The sequence below is a fragment of the Trichomycterus rosablanca genome, chromosome 1, assembly GCF_030014385.1.
Source record: "Trichomycterus rosablanca isolate fTriRos1 chromosome 1, fTriRos1.hap1, whole genome shotgun sequence".
Classification (NCBI taxonomy): Eukaryota; Metazoa; Chordata; class Actinopteri; order Siluriformes; family Trichomycteridae; genus Trichomycterus; species Trichomycterus rosablanca.
The window spans coordinates 57,272,467-57,290,788 of NC_085988.1; the positions used below are offsets into that span (position 1 = coordinate 57,272,467).

An 18,322-nucleotide genomic window follows, 5' to 3' on the forward strand; every position below is an offset into this window, starting at 1 on the left:
TATCTATACTAGAATATGTAAACAGCTAGCAAGCAAATAGTATTGGACATATTCAAGATTCAAGAGCCTAATCTTTGGTTGTCTTTCAAAAGATCAGTAAATATGTTTTTGACTACAAACACTTACAAATGTCAGTAGTTTCTGTTAAATTCCATAGTAAGTACATAAGGGTCATTTTTGACCCATGTTGTGCATTAGAAGGGTAGTGATACAAAAATGATTTTTATTAAAAAAGCAAAAAATATAAAACTGAAATAAGGATTTGTGATAATCAAAAACAAGTTAATTGAAAAATTCATGGAAGCTTGAATGACGAAATTAATTTATTGCAAAGATATAGAAAATAAAAACTCAGTTGGGTCACTTGACCCAGGTTGTGCATCAAAGGGTTAATGTTTTACCTTTTGTAAATATGCACTGATTCCTAATTTGATTCATGCGACACATTCCAAAAATGTTGGGACAAAAACAAATTACAATTATGAAAACTTACATTTTTAAAAACCCTTCCAATTAATAATACTGTTTAATTATTAAGTATTAAAGAAAGCATTGGTACAAGGCTCACCTGTTTAGGTTTAACAGTAACAGTCTGTGTTAGAGAATAGACCAACAGATTAAGAATGTTTTTCTATAAACAATTGCAAGCATTTTAGGTATTTCTCCATCTACAGTTCATATTTGATTAAAAGATTAGAAGAATCTGGAGAAATATCTGTGCATAAAGGGCTGAGAAACCAATATTAAATGCCTGTGACCTTTGATCTCTCTGACAGCACTTCAAGTTAAAGATGCAACAGCATCTAGAGAAAACACATCACAGTGTAGACACACCCACACACTTACATGTCCTATTCAATCTCCAGATGTTTCCTCATACTCCATAGAATTACAGGGTGGTGATAATTTTGAAATTTTTGTTCCCATCAGGATTTCTTTTCTTTTTTTGTATATGTGCAGGAAGAACCCTACATCATGTTCAAGAAGTCAGATAAACCTCTCGGTGGCAATGACCGCTTTGAGGGCTACTGTGTGGATTTGTTGCGTGAGCTTGCAGCTATTCTCGGCTTTCGTTACGAAATTCATTTGGTGGAGGATGAAAAGTATGGGGCACTAGAAGAGAGCACGGGCCAGTGGAATGGCATAGTCCGAGAACTCATAGACCATGTAAGTCTTTGTCCGGAGGTTACAAATGTACATTACTGACCAATATTACTTCAAAGTTGTGGCATTTTAGTGCATTTAGTACATTCTCGTCATAAAATGTGGCATGTAGATTAATGGAAGACATGGCTGCATTTCTAAATAAAGTTTAGAACAGCATTATCCACTTTATTTTTTGATCCGTATCTGGTGGAAAAAGCTACTATAAAAAAATATACTGGGTACTTCATGGCACACTATGCAAACAAGATTAAGACATGTTTTTGTAATTTATACCAGTTACACATTAAATAAATGTGAATGGCATACTGAATGCACAGATACTTTATATGGTTAAATGAATGTAGACGCCCTAACATTACATTTTGTGTGCTTCATTAGGGCATTAATATAGAGTTGGTGCGACTTTTGCTGGCATAAAAGCTTCCACTTGTTTGGGAAGACTTTCCAGAAAACATGATTTCAGGAATCGCTTCCAGTAAACCACTTGGTCAAAGAATTGACAGTGGGAGATTCAACCTATTCTGTGTAGTTTACTCTAGCAAATTACAAATACAGTGGTAACTCAACATCTCCTAAACTTAAAATCTTTGAAACTTGATGCCCTTCGTCGAGAAATTTGTACCCTTAAACTCAACGTTTTCTTTAAACTTGACATGCGTGCGAGAACTTGTTTGACTCACATAGAGGTGAGCAATATAAACAAAGTGAGAAGTGTTTTGAGCTTTGAGCACTGGGATAAGCACAAAAATCACAAGCTTAATGCGGCGAAAGTGTGCGCTGAGCGCCACACTCCATATAAAAACAAACAACAAAAGCAGTTTTGCTGCTTCCCATGTGAATGCGTCCTTAATGAACTCACTAAGAAATACGGTATTGAAAGATCTCTACGATTAAGAAGCATAAGGAAACAATAAAGAAGTAAAGGTACAGTGCAGGTATTATTGTAGTTTTTATTGGTTTTAACTGTTTTTCAATTGTATTTCAGTGTTTTTTTTATATTATAATATAAAATACTAAATTTATGGGAAAAAATACCTTGAAACTTAATGTTCCAGAACCAACAGACGTTGAGTTTTAAGGTACCACTGTACTTTTCAGTTGTGACCGTAACCCCATGTGGTGGCCAATTCATTTGTGAATCCTCATGCCACTTGAACCACTCTTTCACAGTCTGTGTCTGATGAATTTTGGCATTGTTGTTCTGGAATCTGCCACTGCCATCCATTTATGGTTTGACATCATTCAGTATATTCAGCTAGTCAGCTGACTTTTATTGAAATTTTACTGACATTGTATTGCCAACAAGTTTTGTTGAGCCTAGACCTGACTGATTGAAGCAACCCCTGGTCAACATCACTGCTTCTACAGTGGGCACTATGCATAATAAGTAAATTGCTTTATGCACTTCTCTTCTTACCCTGAAGTGACACTTTGGAGTATGGTACATCTTACCACCTGACCTTTTCCATTGCTCCAGAGACCAATCTTTACACTCCCAAGCAAATTAAATCCTTTTTTATTATCTTCACTAAAAGTGGTTTTCCTTCACGCACACACCTGTTTAGTCTTAATCCCTTGAGTTCCTCTTGAATTGTGAATGTGGAAATGCTCTTTGCTATTAAACACAGCTGTGAGTTCTGCTGTAGATTATTTTTTTCCAGTTCAGCTTCACTAAGTGTTAAATGATCTCTGATCATGGTTGTTCAAGATTACGTCTGCAAAGTTAACAATTTACCACCTTCAGGTTTTCATAATATTCTGGTAGTTCTTAACCCAAGTAATTTCAGCATCTACGTTTTTGTAGCATAGATTCTACAAGGTGTTGGAAACATTCCTTTAAGGTTTTGGTATATGTTGGAAAGATTGAATCATGCAATTGCTGCATATTAAGTGGTGAATACCTATCATCACAGATCATTAAAAATAAATTATTAATATATTTTCTAAAGAATAAAGATGTTTTACTTAGTGCTTTTCTCTCTTTGTTGCTGTTTTTTTACAGAAAGCAGACCTGGCAGTGGCACCTTTAGCCATAACATATGTGAGGGAGAAGGTCATCGATTTCTCAAAGCCCTTTATGACTCTCGGCATCAGCATCCTTTACCGCAAGCCCAATGGCACCAATCCTGGTGTCTTTTCTTTTCTCAATCCCCTCTCCCCTGATATCTGGATGTATATTCTGCTGGCTTACTTGGGTGTCAGTTGTGTGCTGTTTGTCATAGCCAGGTAACATATAGAGTTTGATGTAGAAGAATACTTTGTAATGTAAAATTCATGTATAGCTTTCTACAACCAAAAATACCAGTTATTACACAAGTAAATGCTAATTAATAAAAAGATGGTTGGTAATACAGAAAATGTACAAACACATGAAAAAATAGGTTAAACTTGATATGAACATGGTAGAACTTTTTCTGAGAGTTATTATGTTTAGATAAAAAGATATGGCTGGTGACTATGTGCTTGCTTGTTGGAGGGGGCATGTGATCAGATAGTGGTGGGGAAGTACTAGTGCCACGATTCCAGTGGGAGAGAATTGGAGAGGAAAAATGAATTTATATTTTTAATTTTTTAATTATTTAAAATTTATTGAATTGTTACTTTTTAATTAATATTAGTACCAATGTTTCATTAAATTAGTATTACTAAGTGTCGATTTATTAATTTCACATTAAATATATATTTGTAAATTAAATTCCAAGTGATTTGGCGCCCAGGTGGTACAGTGGGATATTCTGCTAGCACACCAGCGCCAAGATTCTGAACTCCTCGGTTTGCCACCGGTCGGCTGGGCACCATCTAGCAGGCATAATTGCCAGTGCCAGCAACAGACATGGTTCTGCTGGGGCGGGATGACCGGACTATATGGGTGGGGTCTTCAAACGCTGTGTTCCTTATATATATATCTGATTGGCAGATAGAGAGGCGCCTGTGCAGAGTGCATAGGTGAAAAAGGGTTCCACTAAGGACTGCGTGTGGGTCAGATGCAATGCAATAGGAAAAGGACATTTTTTAACATTGTTGGACTTAACAGTACAAAATGACAAAATATTTTATAATTGTATAATTACAATTACAGTTATAAAATTTCATATAATTATGATTACAGTAATAAAATTTCATATAATTACAATTACAGTTATACAATTTCATATGATTACAAATATAGTATTATATATACAACAATGTTTCTAAAATCAGACTTATTAAAATATTAAGAATGAGAAAATGCGTTTATTAACTGCAGAACTTATGGGTGGTGTTTTAATGGTACCCAAAAGTAATGTGGTTAAAGTTGTGTGACTTTTAGTGTTACTGGCTTTATGATATTTAAATTGTCACAACTGTCACCTAAGTTGGTTCAGAATATGCAAAGAACCTAAATTGAGATTTTTAAGGTTTGATGGGTAAGTGATTTCTACTTTTGGAATAAAACTCTCAAATACCATAAAATAAAAATACCATATAGAAAAAAGTTGGCAAACACCAAAAATCACTGGAGCTCTTTAAGATGCACATGCAGATTTATGTACGGTGGAAAGTACACACAAACAGGCAATAATCAAAAACACTGTGGCATTCAAAACATGTAAACTGCTTAGTACAGGCTCAGATGATGCACTGATACTTCACACTGTTCTGCAAAATAGAAAAAAGTTTAATTAGGGAAAACAAAAGGATCAGAAACTCCAAACAGATGCATATACTCAACTATGATAAAACATGAATAGGAAAAGCAATGCTAAAACTCTAGGGACTGAGAACAGGTGAGAAGTGTACTTCATTGAGACCGGTGTAATGCACTAACACTAAACAGTTGAATTATATTAAATATATTATATGAATTAAATTATATTAGAAAACTGACTGTTTTTCTGAAATAAATACATATTTTATTATATTTCACTCACCCACTGTTTTATGAAAAGCTTTAAATATGCAAAATTTAGATTCTGACTTTTGTTTTCAGGCTTTACCTCATTTATACTGTTCATTCAAAAATATATTCACAAAATTCCAAAAAAATTTAAATTGCATTATAATCAATTATCAATTGTATTGAAATAATAATAATATAGTGCATTATAATCAATTTTATGAGATTTTTAAATAGGGTCAGCTGTGTAAATTATAAATATAAATACAGTACATTTGCAACATATTTGTTAAGCTCCATAAATGTTTTACTGTTAACTGAAAAAAGCATTTTTATTGGCCTTGTAACACATAAGGATTCCCTGTATGAGCAGTGGCGGGCACTAACGCCTCACAGCAAGAAGGTCATGGGTTTGATCCCCAGGCGGGGCGGTCCGGGTCCTTTCTGTGAGGAGTTTGCATGTTCTCCCCGTGTCTGCGTGGAGCTCCACTTCCCTCCCACAGTCCAAAAACATGCAGTCAGGTTAATTGGAGACACTGAATTGCCCTGTAGGTGAATGGGTGTGCGTATGTGTGTCTGCCCTGCGATGGACTGGCGCCCCGTCCAGGGTGTTACTGTGTGCCTTGCGTTTAAGAAAATGAGTGAGTGAGTGAGAGTAAGTGTATGAGCAGCGGTTCCTACCCAATTCTGCACAGTTTGGAACCCTCATGTCAAGAACATGAGCTAAGAGTTAACTTGACTGTGTTATGGGGTAAGTTTGGGGTGTAAATACAAATGCTTCCAGGGTTCTACAGGACTAGGACTGAGAACCAATAAATTACAAGAGCATGTTTTATTTAAAGTTGTGTGTTCAACTCAAATGTACAGTGTACACTTTTATGTACAGTACATTATATTTATATTATCTGTCTAATCTTTTTCTATCTCTTCTTCCCTGTATCAGGTTCAGCCCATATGAGTGGTATAACCCCCACCCCTGTAACCCTGAGTCTGACATGGTGGAGAATAACTTTACACTGCTAAATAGTTTCTGGTTCGGAGTTGGGGCTCTCATGCAACAAGGTAGACGTTTCAGCCGGTCTGTGCTGCTTTTCTTGCTTGCCTTAGCCCATTGGGCATCTCTGGGGTCCCCTCTGTTTTTATGCAAAGGACTCTTTCTGGGTGTTAAAATAATATAAGGCTTAGTATTTCTTTAGGAATAGAGAAATAAAATTAATGGTACAATTAATGATATACAACATGTCAACAATATGCATGTTTCAGTCTTAAGACTAGACTTTTGTTTTATCTCTGCAGTACTATTACTCTGCACTTAGTGTTTTCCATGTTTTAACATTTTACAGATAGATAAGTCACTCACTCACTTTCTTAACAGGGTGCCAGTCCATCGCAGGGCAGACACACACACACACACACACACACACACACCCACACACACCCACACCCACACCCACACACCCACCCACACCCACCCACACACCCATTCACCTATATGGCAGTTCAGTGTCTCCAGTTAACCTGACTGCATGTCTTTGGACTTTGGGAGAAACCGGAGCTCCCGGAGGAAACCCACGCATACACGGGGAGAACATGCAAACTCTGCACAGAAAGGACCCGGACCACCCCGCCTGAGGTGACAGTGCCCATAGATAAGTCAGTTATTGTTAAAAGATGAAATATATTTTATTCTTTATTCTTTTTTGTAGTCTTTATTAGGTCAACAACAACAACAACAATAATAATAAAATTAATAATAATACCAGTTTTCAAAAACTAGCAGTACTAGACTAGGTATCTGGTACCAGAAGATTACCAGCATATTTACCTTTAACACCTCCTTTTTTTGCTCCAGTTCCATTCTGAAGTCTGTATGCCCATTGCAGTCACTCATGTATTTTTGCCTGCCTATATCTGATGCATTCTAATGCATCAGCCCAACAGTTAACATATTACTGAAATGCATAACTGTTACATAGTAGGCATTACTATGTGTGTTTTCAATTTTTGGCTCATCAGTGTATCTTTCTATTGTATATTTGCTAGTTTTGGCTAGATGTTTTACACTTATTTTACTCTTTTTCAATACGGTTTTCTTGCCAATGCAAGTGGGATTAATAAAGGAGCAATAGTCTTTAGATATGTTATGGTTTATGGGCATTAAGAAACTATTAAACTCTGTACCCTGCAGTAAGTAAACAATACAGAATGAGTCCCTTGCAGTTGTGGTTGCCCCAAAGAGGTCAGTGGGAGGCGGTGACGAGGTTTGACGTTACCTTGGGTACATGAAAGTAATTCCCAATCAGGTGGTTTTGGGTGAGAGAAAAAATGTTCTATTCTATGTAACTTCTATTTCATTATGACTCCTACTCTGTCATATTCTGTCTTGTTCTGTTTTGTTTTACTTTTTTAATGAATGTAACCACATGGAGTCTGAAGAACTTTAACCAACCAAATAATTTAACCAAAGTTCATGCTATATCTAGACGTTCAAGAAAATGTTTGAAAACAAGCATGTTTAGCACTGTCTAAACCTGCAGGCAGGCCAGTCAAGCACATTCATTCTGTGTCTATAAAGCCATACTGTTGTAGCATATACAGAATGAGGCCTGGCATTGTCATGTTGAAATAACCACTGACTTCCCGGAAAAAAGACAGCACCTTGATAGCAGCATGCTTATCTAAAATTAATATATACACCTTTGCATCAATGGTACCTTTACACATATGAAAGTCAACCATGCTTCCAAAACTGATGCACCCTCATACCATGACAGTTGTTGGCTTTTGCAGCTTTCTCTGATAACAGTCTGGATGGTCCTTTTCTTCATGTTTCCACTTGTTTTCACAGTCTTTCAGTCCATCTAAGATGAACCTGGCCTGGAGAACTCGAGGGTGTTTCTGCATAAAATTGATGTTTGGCTTTCTATTTGTTTAATATAGGGTGTGTTCGAAAACCCAGGGAGCTGCCTTGCTGTCTTACTGCCTACATAGGCAGCTGCCTAAGTAGAGAGGATTCTAATAAGTCAATGACTTACAGTGTATCACAAAAGTGAGTACACCCCTCACATTTCTGCAAATATTTCATTATATCTTTTCATGGGACAACACTATAGACATGAAACTTGGATATAATTTAGAGTAGTCAGTGTACAGCTTGTATAGCAGTGTAGATTTACTGTCTTCTGAAAATAACTCAACACGCAGCCATTAATGTCTAAATAGCTGGCAACATAAGTGAGTACACCCCACAGTGAACATGTCCAAATTGTGCCCAAATGTGTCGTTGTCCCTCCCTGGTGTCATGTGTCAAGGTCCCAGGTGTAAATGGGGAGCAGGGCTGTTAAATTTGGTGTTTTGGGTACAATTCTCTCATACTGGCCACTGGATATTCAACATGGCACCTCATGGCAAAGAACTCTCCACAAAGATGGCCTGGGCTATAAGAAGATTGCTAACACCCTGAAACTGAGCTACAGCATGGTGGCCAAGGTCATATAGCGGTTTTCCAGGACAGGTTCCACTCGGAACAGGCTTCGCCAGGGTCGACCAAAGAAGTTGAGTCCACGTGTTCGGCGTCATATCCAGAGGTTGGCTTTAAAAAATAGACACATGAGTGCTGCCAGCATTGCTGCAGAGGTTGAAGACGTGGGAGGTCAGCCTGTCAGTGCTCAGACCATACACCGCACTCTGCATCAACTCGGTCTGCATGGTCGTCATCCCAGAAGGAAGCTGACGCACAAGAAAGCCCGCAAACAGTTTGCTGAAGACAAGCAGTCCAAGAACATAGATTACTGGAATACCCTGTGGTCTGACGAGACCAAGATAAACTTGTTTGGCTCAGATGGTGTCCAGCATGTGTGGCGGCGCCCTGGTGAGAAGTACCAAGACAACTGTATCTTGCCTACAGTCAAGCATGGTGGTGGTAGCATCATGGTCTTGGGCTGCATGAGTGTTGCTGGCACTGGGGAGCTGCAGTTCATTGAGGGAAACATGTATTCCAACATGTACTGTGACATTCTGAAACAGAGCATGATCCCCTCCCTTCGAAAACTGGGCCTCATGGCAGTTTTCCAACAGGATAACGACCCCAAACACAACCTTCAAGATGACAACTGCCTTGCTAAGGAAGCTGAAGGTAAAGGTGATGGACTAAACCCAATTGAGCACCTGTGGCGCATCCTCAAGTGGAAGGTGGAGGAGTTCAAGGTGTCTAACATCCACCAGCTCCGTGATGTCATCATGGAGGAGTGGAAGAGGATTCCAGTAGCAACCTGTGCAGCTCTGGTGAATTCCATGCCCAGGAGGGTTAAGGCAGTGCTGGATGATAATGGTGGTCACACAAAATATTGACACTTTGGGCACAATTTGGACATGTTCACTGTGGGGTGTACTCACTTATGTTGCCAGTCATTTAGACATTAATGGCTGTGTGTTGAGTTATTTTCAGAAGACAGTAAATCTACACTGCTATACAAGTTGTACACTGACTACTCTAAGTTATATCCAAGTTTTATTTCTATAGTGTTGTCCCATGAAAAGATATAATAAAATATTTGCAGAAATGTGAGGGGTGTACTCACTTTTGTGATACACTGTATAAGTCAGGTTATTCGAACGCACTACTTAGACGGCGATTCCATCGGGTTTTGCATTTAGCATTTAGCATCTTGCCATTCAAACCAATGGGATGGGGTGGCACAGCGCGCTAGCATGTCAACTCCCTTTGTGTACCGAAAATGTACATTCGCTGACAAGCCCGAACTTGCAAATAAAAACACTTGTGCAAGTTTATACAAGTTAAGAATCAATAATAATTTATTTACGTTTGAATGTAACTTCATTCGTTTCTCCGCCCCGTCAGCCATGTTTTTTATTTTTCTGTGAGAGAAGAGCTGCCGCACTGAATGCTGGGATTGCCTTGATCACTAAGGACGCTTCCGATGCTCACTTGTTCTTGAGTCAAAATAACATTGAAATTTTAAGATGCCTAACTAGACAGCTTATTAAGGCATCTAGGATTTCGAACAGCCTCATTCTCGGGAGTGTGCGTAGGATGACGTAAAATGCTGTCTATGTAGGGAGCTCCCTAGCTTTTCGAACACACCCACAGTTTCAAGCAGCATTTTCTGATGCAGTGGTTGACTGCTGTAAGTGACAAGAGTTTTCTTAAGTACTCCCAAGCCTATGTGGCTATATTTATTACAGTAGCATGATGGTTTCTTACACATTGTCATCTTGAAGGTCATGCACATTCAGTAGTGGTTTCTGTTCCCGTCCCCTGTTCCTTCTGTTTTCATAATATTAAGATTTTGACTTAAATTATTTGCAATCTTGCACTGAGAAATGTTCTTTTTGAACTGATTGACAATCCTCTCTTTAAGCTTGAAACACAGTGGTGAGCCACGACTTATCATTGCTAGTAGAGACTGAGCCTTTGCTGGATCCTCATTCTACAGTATAATCCATCATGATTCCTTCACCTGCTACCAAATTCACCTGCTGTTTGTGGAATGTTTTAAAACACTGAACCTTCAATATTCTATCAACTTGTCACACTTATTTTACCCTGTCCCAACTTTTTTGGAGTTTTGGAGTTGCAAGCATCAAATTCTAAATGTGTTTATATTTACAAACTACTGTACAGTGTCCACTAAAAGTCCCAACTTTTCTGGAAATGGGGTATGTTCTGTTTGGGGAAAGGGACCTCCCCAATTGTTACTAGAGCTAAATTGTCATGCTATGTGAGTGTGTTAGTGCCCAAGGCATAGTAGCAAATCTATAAATGCACCAATAATGCTGAGGTCCAGTTATACATTTATACATTTTCAAACGAAATATGCTGCCATCAAGTCTTCTTCAGGGACTAGACTGCCCTGTCTTTTGTCCAGACCAGCCTCATATTGAAAACGTGTTGCATTATGAAGTGCAATTATGAACCACAGAGACCCTGGTCTGTTAAGCAGCTTGTACCAAGTGTTGTACCAAGCAGGAATGGAAAAAAGTCACTTTTACAACAACAACAATTGGTTTCCACAGTTTCCAAACAGTTACCGAACATTGAGGGAAAGGTTGCAGAACACAGTGGTAAAGTTGTTCTTGTACCAAATTTTTAAACCATAAATTTGTTAAGTTAAAAAATTAAGTATTTTGTCTCTGTATTGTTTTAATTCAAATACAGGTTAAAAAGAATTAGGCTGCGTCCGAAATTGCATACTTTCATACTGAACAGTACACAAAAGCAGTATGTGAGAGCGGTTAGTATGTCCAAATACGTATTATTTAGTTAACAGTGCGTGGAAAGTACCCGGATGACCCACTGCATGAGCATCCATTTTTGAGAATGCAAACACAGCACACTTGTGGTTCGATAATCTATCCCATAATTCAACTGGAGCTGCAAAGGCATTTGTAGCGAAGAAGAAAGATGGCGGAAAGCGGAGTAAGACAAACAACTTAAGTACAACCCTGAATAACGTTATGAGTTATATTGAAATTGTTATAACTGTGGCGATATGACGTTGTGCATCATATGATGTTGGCAGTGGCGGCTCCTGCCAAATCTCTCAGGGGGGGCAATTGTTGCAATGATGGCCAAGGTGACCCGTTCAATGGGTAAATTAAAGCTTAAATAATTAACATCTTAAGTCATCTGTCAGTTTGCCCTCACAAATAACTTTGAACATGGAGAGAGACCAGCTTTACCATTGATCATAAAATGAAGTAAAGCCTTCACACTAACAATTTAATTCAGTCTTCATCAGATAGCATTTATTTTAGGTGCAGCAGATCCAGAATAAAGATTGGCATCGGGGCTGATGTGCAATGGATAAAGAAGTACAATTAAACAATTGGGGAGATACAATAGGTGCAATCACAATTCACAATTGAAAAATGACATTACTTGTAATTTACTTGTAACTTATATGATTTCCCCCCTTTGTAGATACATGCTTGATGTTTAAATTTGGTCTGGGTGGCCCTAATTCTTTAGTTGCTAATTTATCCTGATTACTACGACTGAATGGCATTTCCCTTTATGACACAATGGAGTTGCTCCGAACTGAGGTAATGGTAGTCATGTTGACGAGATCGCTAGCTGCTCCAATTATCGCTACACCAGGTTACGTGTGACGCAAGCACGTAAGTGCTAGCCCTCCCGGAACCCATACAGATTGTATTGCAGTGCCTACAGTTCGAAGAAAAAGAAACCTTAATATGAGAGTCTATGAGAGCAATCCGGGCGATTTTCAATCAGACTGAAATCGCCCAAAAAGGGCGGTACTGTACAGAACTCGATGCTGATTGGACTATGACAAGACAGACTGTCCAGAACAGTCACAGCTAGTTTAACACTGGTTGAATGTGATAAAAAAATTTCTTCCCTTTCGCCCTTTGGTGGTGCGTCGCCCGATCGCCCTAAGGAACGAGCCGCCCATGGATGTTGGTAAGATGGTGGATGTAGTATGTTTGAGGTTGCGTGCATACTACACACTTGCGTACTAAAATAGCTTACTGCTTTACCGGCCGAGCAGTGCGTACTGCCTTCAATCTAGTACATACTGTTTAAGTATGCGATTTCGGACGCAGCCTTAGTCTCAACCTTCTTGGGAATCGGTAGAATCGGCAATCAGAAAGGCACTAAATATGTATGTACTTTAGTACACTAAATGGGCTTTTCCTTTCAACTATTTTTACTTTATTCCCTTTTATCTTGTCAATCTGCTGCTCTTATTTTCTCTCCTATTCACTATACTGTTCTCTACAGGATCTGAGCTGATGCCCAAAGCTCTGTCCACCAGGATAGTTGGAGGAATCTGGTGGTTTTTTACCCTGATTATCATATCCTCATACACAGCAAACCTGGCTGCATTTCTCACTGTGGAGAGGATGGAGTCTCCCATAGACTCAGCTGATGATTTGGCCAAGCAGACCAAAATCCCTTATGGGGTGGTCGAAGATGGATCAACTATGACATTTTTTAAGGTGCTACAGTTAGAATCAGGGTCCAATCATTTTGTTTTAATTTTTACATTTGATCAGAAATTGAATGTCGCTTGGTCTGTTTATAGTAATTGACAACAGATTAAAAATATTCTTTCTTAATCACAATGATAGTTTTGCATGCAAGTAGAATGGCTAAAACATGAAATGTTTATAATTAAACTTATGCTAATAGAACTTTTAATGAGTAAACAACAAATGTTTTTCCCTACATGTACTGGTCTCTGTAGAAGACCAAGATTTCCACTTATGATAAGATGTGGGAGTTCATGAACAGCAGAAGGCAGTCTGTGATGGTAAAGAGTGTGGAGGAGGGCATCCAGCGAGTACTTACTTCAGACTACGCTTTCCTTATGGAGTCCACCACCATCGAGTTTGTGACGCAGCGCAACTGCAACCTTACGCAGATTGGAGGCCTGATCGACTCCAAGGCATATGGAGTGGGAACCCCAATGGGTAAATAATTTTCTCATGGCTTAAAGTAACAATACACAACTACAAAATTAACTAAATATTAATTTTATTTTTATTGATTTGACTACTGATTTCCTTTATATGCTTTTGTGCTTGTGATAACTTATTAATAATAAAATATTAAAATAGGTCATTTGAGTTAACAAAAACATGTGTGTTAAACTTAGCAATGATTTTAATTTATTTTGATTGTGGTACTCACCCAACAAAAATCATGAAACATAATGTAAGGGTTGGCTCTGGGGGCTAGACAGACTCCGGCCACTAGGGGTCAACTGTGAGCCGGTAATCAGGCCTAAAGCACAACACCTGTGCACTGGTCTATAAAAAGGGGAGAGAAGCAGTCAAAACTTGCTGGGTCTTTGGCTGCGTCCGGAATCGCATACTTTCATACTCAATAGTACGCGAAATGAGTACGCGAGAGCGGTTAGTATGTCCGAATACATAGTATACACAAAGAGGTACGCGAGAAGTACCCGAGAAGGACCTACTTATTGGGCAGCCATGTTTGAGTATGCAAGCGATGCAAGCGATGCACACTTGCGGTCCGTTAATGTATCCCATAATGCAACTGGAGCTGCGTAGGCGTTCGAAGCGTAATAAGAAACAAGAAAGATAGCGGTCCTCTGTTTACAAGTGTAAGTAAGATAAATAAAATAAAACATTTTAAAGACGAATTAATAACAAAAACACGATAAATATCCAAAAGTTTGGCGAGTGGGGTTTGTAATGAGTCTGTAACCATGGTGATATTACGTCATCACGTCCCACGTCATCACTTGACGTTGGAAAGATGGCGGATGTAGTGCGTAGCAGTGTTGTGTGCATACTGCATACTTCTGTACTGGAAGTATGTACTTTTTTACCGGCAGAGTAGTGCATACTTCCTCCAATCTAGTACGTACTCTCTAAGTATGCGATTCCAGACGCAGCTTGCGTCTCGTGTTGAGCAAACGCACACAGCCGGTATTCTGGGTAGAGGGCTGAGTGCTTTCACTCTCACCCTCACCCTCACCCTCATTTCTCTCTTGTCTCGAGTTCCTCTCTCTTGCAAAAAAAGAGAAAAGATAAAAGAATAGTTTCTTAATTGTTTCAGTTTATTTATGGTAATTCTGCTCTTCTGTTGGGAAAGCCTTTTGTTATATTTTCCCCTTTTCCTCGGGAATCTTGAGGTGGCCAGTGTTTCCCCTGGCAGTCCTTTGTTCTCGGTTTTTCCCGCTCAAACATTTCCCCCAAAACGGGTGTTTTTTGTATTTTCCTTTTGTAACTCTTGGAGCCCATTGGGTTTTAACCCACCTGAGTTAATACACTTTCTATAGAGCCTGATTAGCTGAGTGCTCTGATAGTAAAACAGCGACCTGGGTTTGAGTTCCACTCAGTGTGTCTTTTATTTTTGAGTTTAATTATCTGTTCCACGATCAGAGTACTAAGCATTTGGGTCTGATACTAGTCTGGTAGCTCACCCAGTTAAGACACCAGTGTGGTATGCAGGGGTTCAGTGTTCAAATCCCCCCACTGGGTGAGCACCATTACACATAATCCCCTAGATCTATCCCTAAAGGCATATTAAAAAGAACCTTACTGGATATATGCATCACCATTGTTATATCCTATGGAAAAATATAGGCATTTGAGCAAGTATGTGCTTGCTCGGCCGGGAAGTGAGGAAACAGAAACATCTGGAAATGTTTTTTTTTTTTAATAATGGCCCTTCTTTATTCATTACATATACCAAAAAGAAAAGAACACCCTGGAGGCTTTAAGGATTAGTAAGATCACAAGTAATGTTTAGGCCCGTACCTGTATTTTTTGTTTTGTATTCTTGCCATTTTAAAAACAAAGTGCATATATTAATCCCCTTTTATACACACTTTTCAAAGCTGGCTTGCTTAACTTTACAAACATGGCGTTCCCATCTTATTGCATTAGTGTGCAAGTGCAAAATGACCATGCTATAAATGTTAAGCTTACATGATTATATTGAATATGGGGATGTGTTGTTTGTTGTATGTATACAGTCAGTAAGTCAAGGTTTATGTCTTACTAAGGTCTAAGGTCATGCTTAGACATGCATAAGGTCTTACTAAGGTCATGCTAAGGTACTAAGCAGAGCAGGGTCTGTCATAAGTCTGAAAAGTATTACAGTTTAATGCTTGTTCTATTACATACTTTTTTATTGATAATAACAAGTAAAGTAGCAATACACAATTAGGGTATTTTCCTTTATAAGCTAAAAAGAATGCTGTAATCATGTACATGTACAATGTAATCATGCACTGTTGTTTATCAGTGGAAAGGAAATGTCATAAGACTTTCATTTTATACTATTTTGGTTGTTTAACTACTATTTTTACCTGCACGATTTTGATCATCCTCTTTTTATTTGTATTTCTAGTTATATACTAACCACACATGGTTTGTATGCAAGGATTTTCCTCCAGGTACTCCAGGTTTTTGGTGCCCTGTAATGAACTTGTGCCCTGTGGAAATTGACCGTTCGCAGGACCACAGTGGCTTTAATAATTGTAAAAGGGATAATGAGGATCAGATCAACACAAAGCTGATCCACATATGAGCTCGGCTTGTGCAGGTGAAAAGATGCAGTTGGCTACTGCACACTTGTCGGAGGGGGTGTGTGTTTAGTCACGGCTCTCCTCAGTCAGAGTGGGGGTCAACATCAGTAGAGAGGTAGCATAATGCAATCGGCTAATTGGATACGACTAGATAGCGAGGAAAATTGGGGGGGAAATGCAAAAAAGTAAAATTAATACATAAAAAATTATTTTAAAATTAACAGGTAGGCAGGTGAAGTAGAGAACACCACACTTATAAGCAAGAAGCAAAAGCAAGACCACATAGAAAAGTAGGAAAAAAAAACAGAAGTTTAAGAACAGTTACCACTAATGCCAGCTATTCGATCCACCAGCAAGTAGCAACTTATGATCCTGAAAATGAATAAAGGCAGGTAACTCGACATAAAGGGAAAAGGTGTCTGCCACTCCAACACCTGATGTTATCTGCATCCGAAATGAACCTTGTGTGACAGCCAGCTGCTTGTGGTGGCCAACTTCAAAAGAAAAATAACCACTGGCTGATTTCCCAAAAATCAAAAGAATACCAGCATAAAAGACAAGCCTATCATCTCAGCCTCGTGAACAATGCAGCAAGTGAGGCCGACATCAACAGAGGTTGATAGAAGTCTTCCCTGTCTGCAGCAAGTTAATGCTTAATGAGGCGCAGAGACTGCAGATTAAAGGATCTGGCACTACCTATGTCTAGCTACATATGCCTCCATGTTCTCTGCTGGCTCATATGGCATTGCAGGTGGGCATGATAGTATAGTCTGCGCCCTGTGCAGGTCTGTGCCAGTATTTGGTCAAGCAAGGCCTTGCTTGGGAAGATAAGAAAGAACCCCCAAGAAAAAAGACTTCCAAAAGACCTGTAGGATAGACAGTTCTGCTGAACTCCATAAATCAGGCGTTTATATAAAGTATCGAGACACAAGATGTGTATATGATTTTGTCATTCATTTTTCCCTTCACAGGCTCTCCATATCGAGACAAGATTACTATAGCAATCCTGCAGTTACAGGAAGAAGGAAAGCTACACATGATGAAAGAGAAATGGTGGAGAGGAAATGGATGTCCAGAGGAAGAGAGCAAGGAAGCAAGTGCACTTGGTGTGCAAAACATTGGGGGCATTTTCATTGTGCTGGCTGCAGGCCTGGTACTCTCTGTTTTTGTGGCTGTAGGAGAAGTGCTGTACAAGTCTAAACAGAATGCACATATAGAGAAGGTAAGATCATTTACTTAAATATTAATAAATGTTAATATCCAAGACTGATTCATGTAGATTGATGCCTGGCACTCATTACCCAACTTGTGACTTTACTATGAACCAGAACTGATTTATTTTAGACCTTACACTTTGTTTATACACTGTTGAGTAACATTATTATGATCACCAGCTAATATCCAGAGTAATCGCCGTGTGCAGCACAGACAGCAGCTAGACGGGCTGGGAGTGACTCAGTAAGGTCCTGGTAGGTTGTCACAGGTATCTGGAGCCATGCTGACTGCAGTGCATCCCACAGCTGCTGGAGAGTGTGTGGTGAAGGTTTCATAGAGTGAACACGATAATTGAGGTGGTGCCACAGATGCTCAATGGGATCAAGTCTGGGGAAAAGGGGGGCCAGGGTAGTACTTGGAAGTCTTGGTCATGCTCTTCCAACCAATGTCGGACATTTCTAGCCATGTGACATATCACATTGCCTTGCAGGAAAGTCCCATGTGCCCCAGGGAAGACAATCAGCATGTATGAGTGTACATGATCTGCAAGACTGAATTCATAGCCAAATTGGTTGAGAGTGCCTTCCACATGGATGCATGGGCCCAGAGAACGCCACAAAAATATTCCCCAGACCATAACGCTGCCACCACCAGCTTGTGTTCTTCCAGCAATGGTTGTTGGGTGTTTGTTCTCTGATGTTTCTCGCCTGACATGCTGTTGTTGAAACAGACAACGTGACTCAACGGAGAAGGCAACCCTTTGCCAATCATCAAAGGTCCAATTCCAATGCTGTCATGAAAACCAAAGCCTTTTCATGAAGCCTTTTCTGTCAATGCAGCTTTGTTAGCAGAGGTGCTGCTTTGGAGCCCCATACACAGTAGGGTTTGCTGAACTGTTGTTTTAGACACACATCTGGTAGCCCCCTGGTTCATTTTGGTGGTGAGCTGCTCCACTGTAGTGTGTTGTTTCGTGCTCAAGCACCTTCATAGCTGACGTTTACCTCTACTATCAATG

General features: G+C 39.3%; 1 protein-coding gene across 1 annotated transcript in view; it reads left to right on the top strand.

Moving 5' to 3' along the window:
- Window positions 1–18,322, top strand: part of LOC134313330 (glutamate receptor ionotropic, kainate 2-like) — a 66,444-nt gene that overhangs the window by 46,153 nt on the left and 1,969 nt on the right. Inside the window, exons 10-15 of the mRNA XM_062994671.1 lie at window positions 961–1,167; window positions 3,170–3,393; window positions 5,988–6,106; window positions 12,810–13,027; window positions 13,276–13,501; window positions 17,064–17,314. Of these exons, the coding sequence (XP_062850741.1) occupies window positions 961–1,167; window positions 3,170–3,393; window positions 5,988–6,106; window positions 12,810–13,027; window positions 13,276–13,501; window positions 17,064–17,314 (1,245 nt within the window). The remainder of the gene's footprint in view (window positions 1–960; window positions 1,168–3,169; window positions 3,394–5,987; window positions 6,107–12,809; window positions 13,028–13,275; window positions 13,502–17,063; window positions 17,315–18,322) is intronic.